Genomic DNA, 21,294 nt, shown 5'->3' with positions numbered 1-21,294 from the left:
TGATACAGATTCTAACACTAGGTAGATAATTAATGAATATCAAAACAGTCACTTTAAATTGAATAATCTTACCCTAGAGAAGAGGGTATTCCCTTTATAAAAAATTATTTTTACTCAGTCTCCTGCTTTTTTTGTGGCCCGATATCACTCGGTAATTTGATTCTGGTTTTACAGAAATGGAATAGTCCATGAATATTTTCCAAAGTGAATAAAATCTTGTCTAAAATGCTCTAGGTCCCTTCATTTCAAGCTCTCCCTGACATTTTGGCCAAACAACTGAATACAGATATTTCTTTTGCCGTATCTTCTTGTGAACATTGTTTTAGTGATGGCTCCGTATTTCTCTCATCTCATCATTCGGAAGCTATTTATTACACTTTTTTCCACTCCCTCCTTCAAAATTCCCCCTCCCCCATCGTTGAATGCCTGTTCAGCCCCCACACATTCAGGCATATTTATTCCCGTAAAGATAGTGACACTTATGGTTTATTCTAAGAGACTAAATCTGTGTTGCCCAGTGACTAAGGACTTAAGCATGCACACTGCTTCTACGCTTAGCCTCCTACCTAACTTGACTACTCAACTTTTTCTTTCTTTCCCTCAGATTCTCTGTTTTGGCACAGTTCAGTTAACACACCACTCACTGCCAGGCCACTAATTGATTTCTGAAACCTGACATTTGTTTTTTGTTTTCTCCTATCTTCCCTAATGGTACAGCACTACTCAGCAGGAAGGAATGCAAAGAACTAGAAAGTTCAAAGTAATTGAGGATCTGTCCATTCACACTCTCTGGCATCACGCCAGTGTAGACCTGGAACATTTGAAAAATATTTATCAAGTTTTAACCCTTTTTGCTAAGTCGATGAAGCAGGTTTGCAGCTGTAGCATTTGTGTTCACAGCAACAGCAACTGAGCTTGGTTGAACATGTTCTTTATATGTTCGGAACCGCATGGCAAATGTCTCAGAAAAGGATTACTTTCCAATTTCCGTACTATTGTACAGTGCTAAGCTAGCTATTTTCTATGAGATTGCAGAGCTGGGCATTTCAGAGAAACCATTATTTAAAAGTGGCAGCCCTATTTCATGAATCTTTATGTCAGAAATGAAATTTAAATAAATGCTACTGTATTTGAGCAAAAAAGATTGTATTCAGCTTTTCTACTGGAAATGTGTTGCCAGCCCAACCATAGCTAGGTTCATATCTGTATGTATTAAGAAAAGTGGAAATGTGAAAAAAAATCAAGAGGATTATAAAAAATTTTTATTAAACATTTATCAAATAGCTAGGTATTTCCCCCATTGGAAAAGCTTTTGTAAATGAAAGCATGTTAAAAAAAAAATGGGACGAAATATAGAAACATTTATAGTAAATAACTATATTTCATTACAGTGAAAACTTAGGTTGAAATAACAGGCCACTGACACTCTGGTAAAAAAGAAAGACAAAAGGAAAGGTCTCGAAAGGCTTAAAAGCAAATAAAAACATAAATAGATACGAAATTGTATTAAATCTAGATTAGATTTAAAGTTAAAAAGAATACAAAAGTTCTTTTAAGAGTTATCTACATCACACTCTGGTTTGATCACGTTATCAGCATTAAATAACTAAAAATCTTTCAAAGTTCAATTTTTTAAAAAGTTATATTAAATCCCATACCAATTCTACAATCTGTTTCGAAGTTATTTAATTACATAACTGGGTTCAATATTAGAGAAAAACAGGACAGCTTTTTAAAGGTGAAGGGGGAGAGTATGAGGATTGTTTGCTCAGAAAAAAATTTGCAAAAACACTTATTAAGTAATACTTTGGAGACATGAAAGTATTCGTCAACCATTATCTGAGAGCAGTGACACAGCTATAAAAATGAATCATTTATTAACAAGAAGGGAATGAAAAGGAGAAAAAAGTATATTTTACAGTGTAATTTTATGCTTTCTAATAATAAATCAATACCTCTAATACTTTATTTGTACATTATTTTTTGATCTACACACTGAAATGAGGTCCATACCTTTGATAGATCCACTCTTTGAAGTGAATGTTTTTTCTAAGAACTCGGTTTTTTAAAGCTTTTTTATTGTGAAGTGATGAGTAGGCTGTTGTATATGTAAAATTGTCTGATAGTATAGTGTGCTGTCAACATATATACATATGTAGTAATATTCCAGGCATTTTTATTGCAGTTTCTTTTTCCGGCTTCCCAATAAGCCAGATAAAAATCACGTACATGACCACTGAGGATTAAGGGAAGCGGTTTCCTTAGGTGATTGCTGGCAAAAATTCACCTTCTTATTATAACATAGTAAATGGACGGTAATCTATTTGGCTATTACTTTCCTACAAGTTTGGATTCCCAGTTTTCAGAGTTGCTGCCTGTCTAATATTTGTGGCTTCTTTGGTTGTCTCTTCGTAGGAAAAGGTGTTAGGTAAATGTGCTACGTTTCTGTTTTGTAAATAGCAAACTCCATTTTTTGAACATACAGTGGTAGCAAAAATAAGTCAAAGATGTAATGTCTATTTAAATACATTTGATCTAGTCGTTAGTGCTTAAATTAGATTCCTTGCTTCGGCTAGAATCAACAGGGTAAAAATACTAAAAATTTCAAAATTCATATGGCCCATCCCCCTTCTCTCCGTACACGGATACGACTTAGAAATGTGTGTGAAAACGTCTAACCATTTAAATACTGTAGGAAAGACAAGCTTTTATGCAAGGACTTAAAAAAACTTGCCATTAAACCTTTTATTCCAGGCTTTCCAAATTTGCTTTGCTAAATGGATATATTCGCTGCTAAAGATACATAGAGACAAGAGCTGTTTTTAAATTTGTTTATCACACCGCCCCTAGTTTTCCGCTAAAGAAAAGTACATTTTGTATATTTAAAAATATACACTCATTAAACGAGTCTCTAAAAACCTGAGCGGCCCCCCTTCGCTGCCTTCTGGGTTTCAGGTCCTTGCACAACACCTAAGACGTGCAAAACTCTTTTTCTCCCTAATCCTGTCAGAGAACAGTCCGAAGAGATCTCCCTCCACGTCTCCACCCTAATTCTCTCTTCCTAGATTCCACCCGCTTCTATCCCTCCCTCCGCCCCCGGCTCCGCCAGCCCAATCTGTCAGAGAAGTTGTGTACAAACTGCGCGGCCGCCCTGAGCGCGAAGCTCGCGCCCCAAGAGGGGTGCGGTCGGCCCGGCGGAGGCGGGGCCCTGGGCGAACTTCTCCCTCCTCATAGGCTAGCCACTCCGGCCCGGCCGGCCTTGGCGCCTCGCGATTGGTCACGGCGCTGCCAGTCTGGCTGGCGGGCCCCGCCCACCCGGAGTTGGGTAAAATACAGGCGGGCGTCAAGTGTCAGTAGTCGCGGGGCAGGTACGCGCGCTCGCAGCTCGTTCGGGGAGACCGGCGCTGGCGGGAGCGGGCTCCGGCGAGTGAGAGAGCGCGGCGGGGCGGGGCGGGGCGGGAGAAAGTGGCCGCCTGGAGGACGTTGGCGTTTACGCGTGGCGGAGCGGAAGAGTTTTGCTTTTCGTGCGCGCCTTCGAAACCCGCGCCTGCTGTTGCCTGAGGGGTCCGCCCCGAGCCTCCCCTCTCCGCCGCGGCCCCGCGCCGAGCTCGCCGGCCCGAGCCAGCGTGGGTGAGGTGGGAAGCGCGCTCGACCCGCGCCCCGCGCCCGGAGTCGCCCCCGAGTACCCATGGCTACGCGGGTGCTGACCATGAGCGCCCGCCTGGGACCCGTGCCCCAGCCGCCGGCCCCGCAGGACGAGCCCGTGTTCGCGCAGCTCAAGCCCGTGCTGGGTGCTGCGAACCCGGCCCGCGACGCGGCGCTCTTCCCCGGCGACGAGCTGAAGCACCCGCACCACCACCCGCAGGCGCAGCCCGCGCCCCCGCAGCCGCCGCAGACGGCGCCACCGCCCGCCGCGGGCCCGCGGCTGCCCGCCGAGGAGCTGGTCCAGGTAGGAAGAGCCGCCCGCCTCCCTCCCGGGGCTCGGGCGTGTCCCGTCGCTGCGACGCGCGGGCGACAGGGGCCGCTCCAGGCTGGGGCGTGCGTCGGGGCGCACCGGGAGCCGGAGTGCGGGGGCAGCCCCGCCCTGCCCGCCTCGCCTGGGCACCCGAGTTCCGCAGGGAGAAAGTGGGGGGACCCGAGGGAGGGTGTCCAGGATGAATCTGCCCTGGCGGGTCCGTCCGGGAGCGGTTACAAGAGGGAAGTAGGTGCTCACGCGCACCTTCGTTGTTTTTCTTATATTTGGAGGATGAAACCTCGTCCCTCACGCCCAACTTAACTTCGATGCCGCCTTTCGCCGAAATCCCCCCTCCTCCCAGTGCCGTGGCCTTGGAGGTCCCCCCCCGTCCCGCGTCGTCTCCGGTTAAGTGGAAACGCAAATCAGGGTGCTGGCGGGAGGCCCCTCGCGGCGCTAGTTTCGTACCCCATGGTTCACCCTGTTTTAGACGCGATCAGGGGCTGCCTTTAGGAAACGAGAGTTAGAAAAGGTGAGGTTGTACTGGAGGGCTTATTTTTCCTGTAAAAGAAGGAAAGGGAGGAGGGGAAGACCAGGGTGTTGTTTTCCTCGTGCGCGTAAATTTCCTCCCGAGCCGCGTTGAAAGCTGGCAGTTGGCTCTTACACTTGCCCGGCAGCCGAATTAGAGCAACCGCCTGTTTCTTTCGCCCACGCAGGGAGTCATATAGCCCAGAAAAAACTTCCCGGGACTTTTAGCCTGTCCCAAGAAAAAAAAAAAATTGGAAACATACCCACATGCAAACAGCTGGAAGAGCTAAAATCAGAAACCACTAACCACCACGGGAGCGAACTGCATGAAAGGGTTTAGTTCGGTTTATTTCAAGACGCTTCATTTAATACCCCTTGGTATATTGTGTGTTTGCTACCCAGCTCCTACTCCGGGGGTCTGCGAGTGTCGCGGTGCTGTGAAAGGGCAGTGGCATTTGTCAGAGATGTGACTCACAGGACTAAAGCGATAATTTTTATTTTTAAATCATGTCTATCTGAGAAACCCCGTCTGCAGCCACACCGAATGAGACGAGGTCCGATATGAAACACTTTTGAAATTAAGTAGCAGCAAAGAAATGACTGCGTTATTCACCGATTGAGATGCTGCAGTTAATAGTTCTCTGAGCCATCTAGTTGGTGTTTCTCTTCTCTTTTGAAATTTCTTATTCAGTGTGACAAATCAAAGGAAAAACTATAACAGGAGAGAGGATGGCTGTAAATGGTGATTTTTTTTTTTTTCCAGAAAGTAGGATAATCCAGGTTGTAACCATTTGAAAACAGTTTGGTTATTTCAGTTTGTCAATTTTCTGCTTAGGAGATACCAAGAGGGTAAGGGGGGTGACTGAGCTTTTTACAGAGTAGGGGGGGAATGTAGCACTGGCCCCTGAGGACGACATGATAAATGTTTTGCTGATGACTGTGCTGGCGATTCAGCAGCCTCCCCACCCACAGCCCCTTAGCACCACTCTACCAAGGGAGTGATTTTCCCCTAGGTAATTAAAGATCTGTTTTAGATAGGGATATGAATAGGAACATTTCATTATCATATTAACCAATTACAGAATCTGCTGATTAAAATCAACATTTAGATCAAATGTTGAATGTGAAGTTGTGTTCTTTCAGTGGATGCTATATTTTGCTCAAAACATTGTATTTAAGTTTCAGTTGAACTATAAACGAGAAAAGACACGAAAATAGCCAAGGGATGTGTCTTATATTAGATATTTCAGCAATATCTATCCAAGCAAAAAAAAAACCCGAAAACCAAAAGACTTTGCAATATTATTAAGATTTGCATAGTTTTTAAAAAAACATGTTAAATTTCTCTATATGGAATGAATAGAATTGAGGTAATTTGGCAATATTACAAAACTGTACTTTAGTTCCAAACTTAACTGCGTAATGGGACAGGGAATCTTGCTTGCACGTGAGTAATAATAAAATATACTTTATTATTGCATCAGAAAAGAATATGGTTTCTGTTTGCTTCTTTTTTCTCTTGATTTGCCTCTTTCACTTTTTGTCTGGGGTTCATTGTGGGAGCAGTTTTACCAAGTACAGGTTGTACAGAGTTTCGTAAGGTTTTGGTGAACCAATTGTTACACAATTGGCAAATAAACCTGATATGTTTATAAGCAACGCTTAGAAGGAGCTGGCCCTAGTACTTGTCACAGGGATTGTTGGGGAATTTTTAGTAAGCACCGTTTGTTTGTCCTTCCTGAGGTGATGAATCGGATGGATTATGCATGTTCATATCTCTTCTTTTTTAGACAAGATGTGAAATGGAGAAGTATCTGACACCTCAGCTTCCTCCAGTTTCTATAATTCCAGAGCATAAAAAGTATAGACGAGACAGTGCCTCAGTCGTAGACCAGTTCTTCACTGACAGTGAAGGGTTACCTTACAGTATCAACATGAACGTCTTCCTCCCTGACATCACTCACCTGAGAACTGGCCTCTACAAATCCCAGAGACCGTGCGTAACCCAAATCAAGACAGAACCTGTTACCATTTTCAGCCACCAGAGTGAAACGACTGCCCCTCCTCCGGCCCCGACCCAGGCCCTCCCCGAGTTCACCAGTATATTCAGCTCACACCAGACCGCAGCTCCAGAGGTGAACAATATTTTCATCAAACAAGAACTTCCTACACCAGATCTTCATCTCTCTGTCCCTCCCCAGCAGGGCCACCTGTACCAGCTGCTGAATACACCGGATCTAGATATGCCCAGTTCTACAAACCAGACAGCAGTAATGGACACTCTTAATGTTTCTATGTCAGCCGCCATGGCAGGCCTTAACACACACACCTCTGCTGTTCCGCAGACTGCGATGAAACAGTTCCAGGGCATGCCCCCTTGCACATACACAATGCCAAGTCAGTTTCTTCCACAACAGGCCACTTACTTTCCCCCGTCACCACCAAGCTCAGAGCCTGGAAGTCCAGATAGACAAGCAGAGATGCTCCAGAATTTAACCCCACCTCCATCCTATGCTGCTACAATTGCTTCTAAACTGGCAATTCACAATCCAAATTTACCTGCCACCCTGCCAGTTAATTCGCAAAACATCCAACCTGTCAGATACAATAGAAGGAGTAACCCCGATTTGGAGAAACGGCGCATCCACTACTGCGATTACCCTGGTAGGTGATCTCGCCTGGTTGAAGCATGAGTACTTGTGGTTAGTGTTGGTGTGAGTGTGCCTTCTTCAGCCTCAGGTTTTAAATTTACGCAGGAAAGTAGGGCTTGATAATGAAAAAAAATCATCTACTTTGTTCTTTTCGTAGCTCAGTCTCTGTGCCTTACCCTGGTATGTAACTTTAGTTGTCTCTTGCGTAGTTGGTGTATTAAAAAATGGCCAGAATGTTCTGGAAAAAAGTTACTCTGGACTCTATAGTATTAAATAAAATTTGAAGTTGGAGTTTAATGCCAGAGTTACGTTGTTTAACATAATAATCTAAATTGGAGTTTTAAATTCTGGATTAAGTACCCTAAAAAGAGATTACTTAAGTAAGGTAGGGGAAAATAAGGTGTGGTAATGCAGTGGGGATGGAGAAGGCTGCTATCCTGATGGTAGGTACAGGACTGTCGGGACAGAACAGATTTAAGGGTAGTTCTGATAGCATATGAACATATGTTCGTTCTTGAATGAGGGACATGGCACAAAATATAAATTGATGACAGTGATGAATCTATCTACAAGTTGCTGGCATCAGCTAGTTTATGATTAATACAGGGTATGATTTATTGACTGTAGTACATGATATGGCATGACATACTGAATGAAAAAAACGAGAAATGTAGGAGCACAGAAAATTGCAGTCATCCTGGATAATGGTTTAACCTTGTCAGCTCTCGAGCCATTAAAAACGTTTAAATCACGGAAGTATGTGTTAGTAGTATAAGGCACCTAGTGGAATATAAACACAACTTTCCCATTTGTAACTAGGCTTGATTGTCTGCGCTCTTTCTGCTGAAGTGATACATAAAGCAGATCACTTTATACCTTTAATAAGGCAATAGAGGAGCGCCCTTTAAAACTTCTTTTAAAACCGAAGCTTCAAATACCTCATCTAGCATGAAAGATTTCTTTAAAGCCAGATTTTAAACACCAAATCATCAAATGTAAAGATTTCAAAAGGATCTCCCAAATGACAAGCTGTTCTTCCTCTCCTTTATTTTAGGCTGCACAAAAGTTTATACAAAGTCTTCTCATTTAAAAGCTCACCTGAGGACTCATACTGGTATGTAATTTTCTTGTTAATTCTGTGAGTTGTGTAAATAGTGTAAGTGGTATTCATCCTTTTAAAAGCCAACACGTGTTTGATCTCTTCTTTCTTCTGTCAGGTTTTATTTTTAATGGCCTACCTTTTCAGCACTGGTTTGGCTCAGAATTCAGTTCACTGAAAGTCTGGTTCCAGAAAGGCTGATGTCCCCTCACTAAGGCCTTGCCCTGTCACCCCACATAGAATTAATTACCCAAAAATGTAAACAACAGTGTTTACTAACGGATTTTAAAACTTTAATGGCACTGCTATTCCTATCTTGAAGGAAAAAAATGTAGCTCATTTTCTCCTCCATAACAAATCAGTTGGCTTCTATAAAGCTATATTAAACACTAAAAACCCTTCCATTTAGTACGTAAGTCGTAACTGCTTAATACATTATCTTTAGTTTCATCTTAAGCCTAAAGTATCTGTGTTTAGCATGTTTTCTATGCTTGATGAAAGGTAAGGCTGAAATTGTTGAGTATTAAAATCAGGCAGAGATGAGGTCGTGGTTTAAAGGTTTTTCTGCACCCACCCCAGCCTATATTTGGTGCGACTGAGAGACTGTCTTTATTCTAGCTTGTACTTCATCCTTGTTTAAAATGTGCTTTTTTAAGTTTAGCCCTTTTAATTTTATAAATGTTTTGTCAAATCAAACAATCAGTTTTCAGTGCTTTTCAATTTTAAAACTGTATCAGAACCCATTTTAGGGTGAAACTGGGTCGCATGCTTTAAAAGCCTCCAGATACCCCCAATATTTTCAGATCTATCGATTGTCACTATTCGTGATTTTCTTAAAAGGACAGCCCTAAAAGGAGAGAACTTATACAAAGTGATTGTTTTTTATTTCTCTCAGTAAATGCAGCCTTAACCTAAAGTTCAAAGAATAAGTTAGCTAATAAAAGCAATGACCGAGCAAAATGTTTTATTCCATCATTGCTATGGAAACCGAAGTATTCAACAGTTCCTTTGAATGGATTGTTGGATTAGTGTAAGGACTTGAATCTCCCCAGGCTAGATGTTACTATGGAAATTGAGTTTTGATAAATGAAGTAGTTATCTCTAACTGCTGCATTAAAAAGTAAAAGCCTTTGAACAAAGGTCAGTGCCGAGATAGAACACAAGAGAAAGATGGCTGCGGACATTTTGTGTGCGTGTTAGGAAGTATTGTTGCTTGATATCCCAATGATAAACACTGCTTACTAAAATCTAAATAGTGTTTGTGACCATAGGGTAGATTCCAGGGCTTTCTGAGAAATCACTTTTAAAGAAAAGACATCTCGTGTTCTCATCAATGAAATGAATAGGTTGTTTTGGTCTGAAATTTTTAGATATAGACAAATTGATTATATAAAAGGAAAGATTCTACATAAGCTGCCCAAAGTAGAAATTATGTTTATGTTAAACACACACCCCTTACGCATATAAGAAGCTCAGTCTAAAGTTTTCAAAATACAAATGACAAGGCCAAGAAGACATTCCATATAGAAATACTAAAATATCTTCTTATAGAAAACACATTATATTAAGAAAGGAAAATTGAAAATGGATTTTTTACCTGAAGTTTGATTAAGGGGAAGTGAAAATAACTTTGAAATAATCGAAGGAGTTTTTCCTCTTTGAAAGTCCTTGAAACAGGAGATAGGAAGGAGGGAACACAGTTTTCATGAGGTTAAAGTCTCCTCATAAAAGAGAGTGCAGTTGCATATAACAACGTAATCGACTGCTTATTGCCGGGATGTAGTCAGAGCATATCTAAATGGCCTCGCAACCCTGTCAGGGTTTAGTGCTCTGAATGCTTATACCTGAGATTCTGGAACTTGACCTGCTGGCAAAGAAATTTAATAGTGGGTTGTGTTACCAATGCTTGTCCTAATAAAAACAGGCTAAAAAGATGACCTAGGCCTAGTCTGGGTCCCATTCGTCGGACTTTTTCACCTGGTCATAAACGTGTGGCCTTCGACTTCTGATGAGGGAGCCCATGTAATCCAGTTTAATGAAGTTTTGTTTGATAGTCTTTCAAATGCCTTAGGGAGGGTTTGTAGCAGACTTGTTCATCTGGCTAAACCCGTTCTTGGGTAATCATAGAGCACTGAGGTTGTTTTCTCCCTCATTTCTAGTTTCTAGACAATGCCTTTTAAAATTACCTCTGCTCTCTCATGGCATCCTCCCCACCCTGCCTGTTGTTTTTAAATGAATGTATCTGAAGCCAGCAAAGCCTTCTTTTTTTTTCTTCCTTTTAAGGCCCAGGTATTTCTAAATAACTTCTCTCATTTAATCCTTTTTTCGTTTTCTTTCTGTTTCCCTCCCCACCCATCTGACCTTGGACAATTTATTAAAAAAATTTAAAAACAATCTGTATGGGAATTTTGATCTTTTTTTAAATCATAATGTGAAGCACCCTAGTGTTCCTTTGGAATATAATTGTAATTGCTTTAAAATGTCAGGTTACCTTATGTTTTAAAAAATGATTTAAGCAATTAAAACAACCTACATCTGAGTTCTATTTAATTGCTTATTCTGGATTTTTAGCTTGTAAATGCTTCTTAACTTGACTTGCAAATTGAACATAAGGAAATAGTCTTCCAAGACAAGACCTTTTAAACATAAATTGGTATGAAAGAGTAGAAGATACCAGTTTCCTGAGCCAGAAGTCTCATAGCATTCAAGTTTTTGTAAGTTCCTACAGTTTGATTTCTTTGTTCAGAAGGAATATACAAATAACACGAAGTTCTTTCTTTCTATGGTTAGACACAATATCTGAAACATATGTTGCCTCTATTCTGGGAAATAATTACATTTCACTTTTTAGAAACATGTTTTTATACATGTATTATAGCATGCTTATAGGCCTATAGAGGTACTACTTATGGGTGTATGGGTGTTTGTGTGTGTTACTTGTAACGTGTGTATATACATGTCATGCCTCTGATTAGAAGTAATTATGGCTGCTTCTAGGCAACAGTGTCAAGAAGTGGTATATTTCCAAATAAAAATATCTGTACTTTTGACGGCATTTAAATGTGAACGTTCTGCTGAAATTTGTGTATGCCTCATGATGTATGCAAGGCGATATACCCACTGCGGTCATTTAAAAGTTGCTCCCAAGCACCTGTTAAAAAAAAGATTGACATACCATTTTGCCCTTACAGATCAACATGACTGGTAAACAGATTTATGAATCAAATAGAAAAATGTACTGCTACTAGCGGTATAGCTGTTTGTGTTCATACATCTTACTATCCTTTCTTTAATTTCATAATGAAGATTTAAAATAACTTCTAAGCGCAGGATTGGAGCCAAAAGAAATTAAATGCAATAGGAAAAATATTAAGACTATATACAAAGATAAAAGTGCAAGAAATTGAAAAATTTTCTTATCACCGGTACTAGTTTCTTGGTATGTCTATAGAGTACCGTAAGTTGAAGTATTGCTTTTACATTGAGTGTGGAAATTTCTTTGAAAATCATGTTTACACTTAAGTAAAAAGTATGTACTTTCCAAAGAAAAAGTTCTGAAAAAGTAAATAGTGAACCCGATACTGACGTTTGAAATCTTAGTGGTTTTAGTCACATGTATGGATATTCACTTAACCCCAGAGAATATGCTAAAGTGGTTGGGATATTAGGGTATGGGAACATTATCAGTCTCGGCTTTCTGGAACAGGGCAGAAAATGAGCAGTTGTGCAGAGAAAGTCTTGGAGCAGCACACACACTTGGCTCAAGTATCTCTTAGACCCAGACTATGCACAGGCTGTTACGTGTGTGCTAAGTGATCCCAGGATAGCTTGCCAAGGGTTGACGAGAAAAAGACAATTGGAAACACCCCCACAAAAGAAAATGGGAACCCACTAATAGCATAGGAACACAAAATGGACTCTTGGAGTGAAGCACTATGCTGTTAGTGCTGTGTTTTACGCTGAGCTGTTCGGGATTCGGAATTCCTTGTTTAAGAAAGGATTCTACAGTAAGTTTTGGAAAAATTTTTAGCCCAAGCCTAGTTGTAAAGGGGGTAAGTTCCCAAATTCTGCCTTACTTGCTTATGCAGAACACTATTTCCTAATGACATTTATATTAAGGTGTTACGGTGTATGCTTTAGAATACATAACCTCTGCTAGAAATTTGTTGCTAAGTGTTGATTCTGGTTTCAGTTTGGGTACTAAAAAATCCTTAGGTATGAATTCCTGTCTAGTTCTTTGCTCTACACTTATTATCCATTGAATATATTTGATAATGGTTTTTTATTTAAAAATATTGACGATGTTGACAATAAAGATTTTCAATCATGGCACTTCCGCATTAAAGGAAACATTCAAAATGTTCTGAAAATGAGTTACTCCTTTTTGTGGAACTGGAAAGGAGCAAAAGGCTTTAAAAATATATAGGAAGGATTTTACTTCTTTAGAAAATTATTTAGAGCTAAAATCAGCATATATATCTCATATGGTTTGGATCTAGAGATCAATATTGGTTAAATGTGTAATCTGTGTTTTTGGTAGAGGTGAAGAAGTTTTGTAGGATAAAATTATTTAGTACCCAATGATTTTTTGAGTCTATATTTGGAAACTATGCAGGAAAAAGTATCACATTTAGCCTGTAGTATTAGATGTTTCTAGTTAAACGTTCTTAAATTATTTTCATTTGCAGCTTTGAAATTTATTTTCTATATTGACAATTTCAAGCTTATGTAAAAAAAAGTCGTGGCTTAAGAGACTTGCTGGTTCAGATCCCTGGAAAGGTATTTATGAGCATGAAAGCTTAGAAACAGTTTTTTTTAATGACTCACTGGGAAGATTAAACTTTGCTTCCAGGACTTGTTCTTTCATCTGAGAAACATTTACATAGGAAATTGATTAAACATTGTTTCGAGATGATAAAGCTTATCGAAAGTTAAGTATAATTTGATTAAGCAAACATTTCTGACTGATCTGGAGAATCCAAAGAGAACCTCTTCCTTTTTGTTCTTCAAAACCAGTGGGAGAAAATAGTTCATAAGTGCATTAAACAGAATTGCCGTAGTTGTGATAGAAACAATCAGCTGTGAAGGTAGAGAGACTGTAATGTTTTTTAAAACAAAACAAAATAATTTAATCACCCAAGATTTTTCTTTGGCAGATATTTTTAGTTCTATAGAATTTAGTGGCTGTTTACTCGATGGCCTACATCTTTTCTGGTGAAAGGTTAGAAACAGTAATGTCCTACTTTAGTAAAAGTGTCTCTAGCAGCATTTCTGTTCTGTCAGCCTGTATTATTTATCTTCAAGGAGCTCTGACAACTTGATTAAGGGTGAGTTTTTACACTGTTTTAGAAGTGTACCGTGGGTGACTTTCATTAAAAGCATCTAGGCTGACGAATAAATTTCTTTGTGATTACTTTATAAATGCAAACCTTGAAGAGTTGGGAGGAATCTCCTGGTCAAGGTGTCCACATTAAGTACAAATTAAAGGAAAGATTATCTACCACTCATTCCTTGCTGAAAAATGAAAATACAGGGTTTTTCTATTTTGGTTAAAAAAGAAAAAGTAAAATATTTCATCAACACTTTACTTTTTAGAAAAAATTGAGTTTGAACTCCTATTATAAGAAAGTGAATCTGAGTGTTGTCAGGAGACTGAAGGATTGATATTTCATTAACACTATTAATAGAGGGTGTTTTCCGTTGTTTTTATGGAGAACTCTTAGGAGAAGTAGCAGGAGCTTAGAAGCCTGGAGATTCATTCTCTGCTGGGATGTAGACGGCAAGTGTAGCCCTGGACAGCACGGCCCCACCTAGCCGAGCCCTTTACGTTCGGCAGATCACTGCTCTCTGGCCCCAGAAGTGTCCCCTCGCTGCCTTTGCCCAGCAGTAGGAGAATAACTCCTTGATTTTCGTCAAATCCGGTCCAATTCTGTAAAAGAAAATGCGTTTACATAGAGTTTACTCGTCCTTGTAGAACTTCAGGATGGGTAATAAACTGATTCTGAACATGTCCTCCTGAAGAGGCTAAAAGCATGGTTCTTACTGTATGGACGGTTAGGCAGACTGTCTTCAGTGGTGGGGGCAGAGCAGAGCCAGGCGGCCCTGCTGCAGGAGGGGCCCGAGAGAGAGGCAGTCTGACAGACTCACAGTGGACGCCTTCCTGCCTCTTGTACCTCCCCTCCTTTTCTTCTTCTTCTTTTTTTTTTTTTTTTTTGCTTTTTCTCCCCAAATTCCCCTAGTACATAGTTGTAAATTTTAGTTGTGGGTCCTTGTAGTTGGGGCATGTGGGACGCCGCCTCAGCATGGCCTGACGAGCAGTGCCATGTCCTCGCCCAGGATCCGAACCGGAAAAACCCCCGGCCACTGAACTGGAGCGTGAACTTAACCACTCGGCCACGGGGCCGGCCCCTCCCCTCCTTTTCATTAGTGAAAATAACTGAGTTGCTCAGACCTGGGCCAAACAGGTGATTGTTCCAAAGATGCAGTAGGAGAAGTGTGGCATTGCAGTTGGAATAGAAGACAGTCTCTGCCCTTGGGGAACTTTTGGAGCTAGCTAAGGAGGCAAAATACAGCTTTTTGAAGCCTTCATACAGCAATGCATGTGCAAGTGCAAATCAAACACTGGGAGTAAATTCAAGTGATGACGGGAATACAGTGAAGTGGAATGATCTGGACTGTGGAGAGGTTTTCTGGAAGGAGTAAGGTGAATCAGATTTTAGAGAAAGGGACAAACACACGAATCACCCAGCAGGTAGAAAAAAGGGAATTTCTTTCTTACTGTATCTTTTTAATTAGTTTCCTTAAAGTGGGCACATTATTAATAAGGATTCTATATGTACTAAGTATTAGATGCATTTTGCAAGTACTACTAGTACTAATCTTTGAAATGAACTGTTTACCCTTCGGTTCCAAGTGCAGGAGATATGCTACAATGAGCTTTAATAAAAAGATTTTTTAAATGGAAAATTACTGGCATAGATGTATAAAAAATGTGAATTAATGAGCCAAAATCATCCTACTGTATCTGGGTTTTTTTTAGATATCAAGTATTTCCCCATGAATTTCTTCAATCTTGGGGATTAATGTGTCCTATTTTTTACCTTCACTAGAATATATAGACTGTTTCAGAGTCTAAGTTCCAATAAGTCTCTAATGATGGAAAGAAATATAATTATTGAATTGCATGAAAATATTTTCCTCCTGAAATAAGAGCTCATTTTGAGCTTCAAGGACTCTTAAATTCTAAGAATTAAGATTAAGTACTAACTATTGAAATAATTTATTCCACTTGAACACTTTGCATTGTTTTGGTTCTCAGAATAGGCTGTGGATTTTAAGTTCTCTGAGGCCAGAAACCAAGTCTTATTTGTCATGTTTTGCAAGTCACTTAGTGCAGGTCACCCTCTCGTGTACTAAACATGACTTGGATTCTGATGGTTTTCAGCCTCTTTCAGATATAATTGATTGGATTATCTTTTAGACATCAAGAAGGCAGCCAGATGTACAAATTTGCTGTAAGAAACTTTTAAAAAGTTACCTAAAATAACTATTCTAGGGTAAATATTTTCATTGATGGCATTTTTCTTTTGTTAGGAGACTCAAGTAGAACGTTCTAGGGAAAGGCCTTCGTATGACCCTATTGAGTATGTTCAGCAGAGCAGAGAAACCTCCCATTCTATTATGGTAGATTCAAAGTCATTTTTTTATCTGTTCATCAGAGGAGAAAAAATAGATAAAAGATAATTTTTTAGTTCATCGCTGAAAGATTTTTCAGATACTCGACAAACATTCTGCTGTGGTTCTGCTAAACCACTGACATTCACTTAGCCTGGGTGGGGTAAAGGGGAACCATCATTAGGTGGTAGTTGGAGATTGTCAATACCAGCACAGAACAGTTTTTGGGACCCCACAGGTCCTAAAGGTGCTGCTCCACTGAGGATTGGCCCAGCCAGGGGTTTAAGGCCTGCTCTGAGTCCGTTAAGCTGTTCCTTAACTGACCTTCACAAGTGGCTTTAGACTCTTTAAATAAATTTGAACTGTATCTATGTGTTCCTTAAATCATTTCTATAGAGTGTATTAGTGTTTGCTAATGGAGGATGTTAGCAGGACATCAAGGGAAAGTGGAAGGCCAGGATTCTTAATGTGGAGCTCATGGTTTGCTTCCAGCTCGTGGGGTGGTTGTGAGGATTAAGGGAAATAATGAGAAGTACCTGACTCTGGAATATGTGCTCAACGGATGTTTTTGCCTACTCTCTTTTAATGGTAATGTTTTTGCTTAACATTTTTATAAAGTATATTAATTGACTTCAGGATGGATAGTATGTATGTTAAACTCTAACATTTTTTAAAAAGGTTAGATTCCTAGCAAAATATTCCTAGTAATTTTAGAATAGAATGAGAAAATATATCCTTTGAGATAAAGTTGAAGCTTGTTTTCCATGCTGTGCAAACTTGTCATTTTTTTCTTCCTGCCTTTGGAAAGTTTCACATTAACAGCATGAGGACTTAAAAATACAGTTGGTGTTGAAAGAGCTTAACTAAATATTTTAAATTGGTGGTATTGGAAGGAGATTCTGTAAAAATCCAATTAAATTTTTGAAAGCTCTATCCTGTTGAAATAACTTAAAGGAAGTCAGTTTGGTTTCCCAGAAGTACTGTGCATAGTGTTTCTGGCTGAGGAAGAAAGGCTCGAATCTGCTATTTGGCCAGAAATTGGGTCCTAGCTTCCTCTATGGTGTTTGCCTTGAGCGGTGTTGACACTTGAACAAATCCCATAGAAACTGCCCCAAGTGGGCAGTAGCTGTCCTTGCTTTTATAGTAAAGACTTGGCCCTGTAAGTAACGTCCCAGACACTGCTAGTATTCTTGGCTGAGTAATCTATAGATGTGCATAAATTGAGAGCAAAACCCCAAATGTTTTAGGAACTTTAATGGCTACTGTTTTTCAACCAATCAGTAAAGTAAACTTTAAAAAATATTGGTGCAGTTTATTGCTTCATAGCCAATAAAAATAGTGAACAAAAAGAGTCTAGTGTCCCTTGTTTCTTAAATAAACTCTGAGAATTCAGTTCTCTTGCTATTTAATTATTAAATTCAAAAGACTAGAATGATTTCTTTTAAAATTGGGGCACTTTAGGAATTTTTTTACCTTGCTTCAGACATCAGAAATAACTTTCTCTTTCCATTAAATGACAGTAAAGTATTTAACCAACATGTTTGTTTTGGTGATTTATTTTTCACAAGGAACAAAAACAAACACTGTGCAAAAAAGTTATTTTTTTCTGACTGATTTACATCTCCAAGAGTGATGGCTACGTTTACTACTACTATTAAAATATTTCTACATATTAAGCAGATTCTACGTGAACATAAGTGAAAAGTGGCTTAGTGTGTTACTTAAAAGTTTTGGGTATATTAGCTTAAATTCTTAGAATTTACTGTGAGAAAAAAAACATTTCAGGAATTGAGATGTGCATTTTTAAAATAGAGTGATAGGAACCAAAAAAAGAATTAAAGAAATAAAAGTTTGTGTCTTGGTTCAGAGCCAGAGGAGAGGAAAGAGGAAGGTGGTTTGGGGATGTGTACCAAGGGAGTTGAAAGAGATCTCATGGGAAGTAACTGGTACAAATTTCAAAGGGCTATTCTAGCCCTTTCTTCTTTATCCTTATGGGTTTTTGTTTAAGAGTCAGACTGGTTATCAGGACAGCAAAAAGTATATTAACCACAAACTATAGAAATCTCAGTTGATGTGGACAGTCTTTTAAAATTTGGACTCCGCTGAGTAATCTTACAACTTCCTGAATGTGATACGGCTAAATCAGGCAGAAGGGCTGTTGAGTGGTGTTGTGGTACGAAGTAACAAGTGTTCAAAGCAACTCGGAGGCTCTTCCCTTTCAGAAGAGAACATTTTTTAAGCAATTTTGGAGTTTCACTATTCAGAATTTTAAAAGGTATCCATATAAAACTCAGCTGTAAGCCAACAGTATTTTTTTTTTTTGAAGGGGAAGATTCACCCTGAGCTAACTAACACCCTGATGAAAGTAATGTGTGTGTGCTAGAGTGACTTTCAAAGAGTGCCCTAATTGTCCATTCTACAGGCCGAGTGTGGAAGTGAACTGGTTTATGTGCTGGAAGTTTCAGTCTGGCTAATTTAGAGACATTGAGGGCCAGTTTGAAGAAAAAGATTGCAGTTGTGGTACATTAAATTCCTTGTATTGGTGATTTGAGTAGCTCCCAGTTTTTTTCCTCCCATCTTATAGCCCTTAGTCCTACACTAATTTAATTTGGGTTTGTGGGTGTAGAGATTGTATTTGCACGGTAATGACAAAGCCACCCAAGCTCATGTAGTCATTGCATGAATTTATACGAGCAAGGGCAGCACATAAAAATAAGTACTGATTCATCGTGCATGTTTAAAATTGCCATTTTCCTGTTCTTGAAAGGTACACACAATAGTTATTTTCTTTACATCATTAGGTTAAATGCTCTTCTATGAAACAGTGACTCTCTTTACTAGATTACCTCGCGGGAATTTAGTTCATAATGGAATCCCTGAACTTTTCTTCTCCTGGACCATGATTTTAAAAAAAACGCATTCTTAGGCAGTGTCTGTGATGTGTGTCTTGCAAGCAGGCCGCCTCACCACTCTCGGTTCCTTGTCACAGGTGAGAAGCCGTACAAGTGCACCTGGGAAGGCTGCGACTGGAGGTTCGCGCGCTCCGACGAGCTGACGCGCCACTACCGGAAGCACACGGGCGCCAAGCCGTTCCAGTGCGGGGTGTGCAACCGCAGCTTCTCGCGCTCCGACCACCTGGCGCTGCACATGAAGAGGCACCAGAACTGAGCGCCGCCCGCGCGCACGACGGCCCGCGGGCCGCCTGCAAACTTAACTACATAAAAAAAGAAAACGAAAAACTGGAAATGTATATTTTGTATATTTGACAACAGGGAATACATGTATTAATACGCAAGTGTTTGGTCCTTTTAAGAATCTGGAATGATGCTGTCACGTGTATGGCTTTACTCAAGCAGATTTCATCTCACGACAGGCAGCCACATCTCAGCGTGCTTGGGGTGGGGTGCGGGGTGCGTTTGCAGTGTTTCTACCTGAGCACCGTCATTTAAGGTGACAGTGTTTGGTAAACAAGTCAGTTGGCAGGCACAGGAAGAAGACTGGATTATATGTCAAGATTTTACTTGACATTAAGTTGTTTTTTCAATATTAGATAATTCCTTAGAGGTGCGCAGTGTATCTGGCAATTCACAAATAGCCATTGAACAAATGTGTTTTGTTTTGTTTTTTTATATGAGTTGCCTATATTTGCTATTCAAAATTTTGTAAATATGCAAATCAGCTTTATAGGTTTATTACAAGTTTTCTAAGATTCTTTTAGGGAAAAATCATAATTCTTTTGAAAATAACCATGAATACATTTACAGTTAGAATTTGTGGTAAGATACCTCTTAAAACCTTACCAAATTCATTTCTTTAGGGGGAAGAAGAAATAATCATTCAAAATGAACGTTAAAAGCAGATTTCATGCACTGATTAAAATAGGATTGTTTATTTTAAATATGGAAGACATTTTATATGAATTGTGAAGTCAAGAGCTTAAAGATATTTACAATATATAAAAGTTAAACCTCTTACAATAAGCTAAACAGTATCATTTTTGAAAAGAAGGACTTATGTAGTTTTCACATGGCAATGTTGAACTTATGATGCAGTTTTCATATACCAAGATGTTTGCTCGTGTAGGACTGTTGGTTAAATGCCAATTTATGTGGATTTTGCATGTAATATACAGTGAGACACAGTAATTTTACCTAAATTACGGTGCAGTTTAGTTAATCTGTTGTTAATACTGACTCAATGTCTGCTTTTATTATAAATGACATGTTGAAAACATAAGGAAGCAAGCGCTACATATATGCAATATAAAATAGTAATGTGATGCTGATGCTGTTAACCAAAGGGCAGAAAAAATAAGCAAAATGCCAAAAGGGTCTTAATTGAAATGAAAATTTAATTTTGTTTTTAAAATATTGTTTATCTTTATTTATTTTGTGGTAATATAGTAAGTTTTTTTAGAAAATTTTCATAACGATAAATTATAGTTTTGTTTGTTAGAAAAGTTGCTCTTAAAACATGTAAATAGATGACGAACGGTGTAAATATTTTGTAAGAGGCTTCAAAACGTTTGTACGTGGAAACATCCCTACATAAAAGAGCAGAAATCGGTTGCTGTTTTGCTTCTTTCTCCCTCTTATTTTTGTATTGTGGTCATTTCCTATGCAAATAACGGAGCAAACAGCTGTATAGTTGTAGAATTTTTTGAGAGAATGAGATGTTTATATATTAACGACAATTTTTTTTGGAAAATAAAAAGTGCCTAAAAGATGCATGTGGTGCCTTCCTTCTTCACCTACAATAGCAAAAACAATTAGCAAATTCTGTTCCCAAAACTATTGAAAAGGGTCTTTTTCATCAGTGCAATTAATAAAAAACCAGTTCCTACATTGAACCAATACCTACCTTTGTTTAAGACAAAAGAGAGGGATTTAGTTTTAAAATAAGATTAGAAGTCTAAAGGGAGGCCCTTTTTTTTGTCACTACAAAGACCTATTGCATTGACCTTTTCAAGATCATTGTTTGAAAACACTGTAGGGGTAACTTGCCTATGCTAGTTTTATCAGAAGTAAACAAAACAAGAATTGGGTTTTTAACATTTTTTTCCCTTTTAAAAGACAAAACAAAGTTGACTTTATCCACTAGCAAGAAGCACACCTATTTCCTTGATCTTGGTTTCCAATACTATTCCCCAATAAAAAGAACTGGAGCTCCTTAGAGAAATGGCTGATTCTAGGACTGGGGCAGGAAATATAAGGCTGTCTTATAGTGTCAGAAAGCAAGGAAGTGATTTAAAAAAATCCCACAATGACGGGGGTATGTCAGAGCATCCACATAAAGTAGGATTGGATTATAACCCAAAGTATAAAATATTCACAAGTCCATAATGACGTAAATGAATGAATAAGAGAAAAGAGATATCTGCAGATGAAGTC

The 21,294-nt window shown here is 39.3% G+C and overlaps 1 protein-coding gene across 1 annotated transcript; it reads left to right on the top strand.

Annotated features, from left to right (window-relative positions):
• Positions 1-3,361: 3,361 nt before the first annotated feature.
• Positions 3,362-20,631, top strand: KLF5 (KLF transcription factor 5). Its single transcript, XM_046664029.1, has 4 exons — positions 3,362-3,949; positions 6,271-7,144; positions 8,186-8,245; positions 18,894-20,631. Exons 1-4 carry the CDS (start codon positions 3,689-3,691, stop codon positions 19,070-19,072), a joined length of 1,374 nt encoding a protein of 457 aa, XP_046519985.1. The 5' UTR covers positions 3,362-3,688; the 3' UTR covers positions 19,073-20,631.
• The last annotated feature ends 663 nt before the right edge of the window (positions 20,632-21,294 follow it).

The sequence above is a fragment of the Equus quagga genome, chromosome 6, assembly GCF_021613505.1.
Source record: "Equus quagga isolate Etosha38 chromosome 6, UCLA_HA_Equagga_1.0, whole genome shotgun sequence".
Classification (NCBI taxonomy): domain Eukaryota; kingdom Metazoa; phylum Chordata; class Mammalia; order Perissodactyla; family Equidae; genus Equus; species Equus quagga.
Note: the sequence above shows the minus strand (reverse complement) of the source record. Positions and strands in the feature narration are given on the sequence as shown.

Excerpts from the sequence above, each read along its gene's own strand:
- KLF5 (XM_046664029.1), top strand. The coding sequence starts at position 3,689 with ATGGCTACGCGGGTGCTGACCATGAGCGCCCGCCTGGGACCCGTGCCC. Across the intron at positions 3,950-6,270 it reads CCGCCGAGGAGCTGGTCCAG|ACAAGATGTGAAATGGAGAA; the intron begins GTAGGAAGAGCC and ends CTTCTTTTTTAG. Across the intron at positions 7,145-8,185 it reads CCACTACTGCGATTACCCTG|GCTGCACAAAAGTTTATACA; the intron begins GTAGGTGATCTC and ends CCTTTATTTTAG.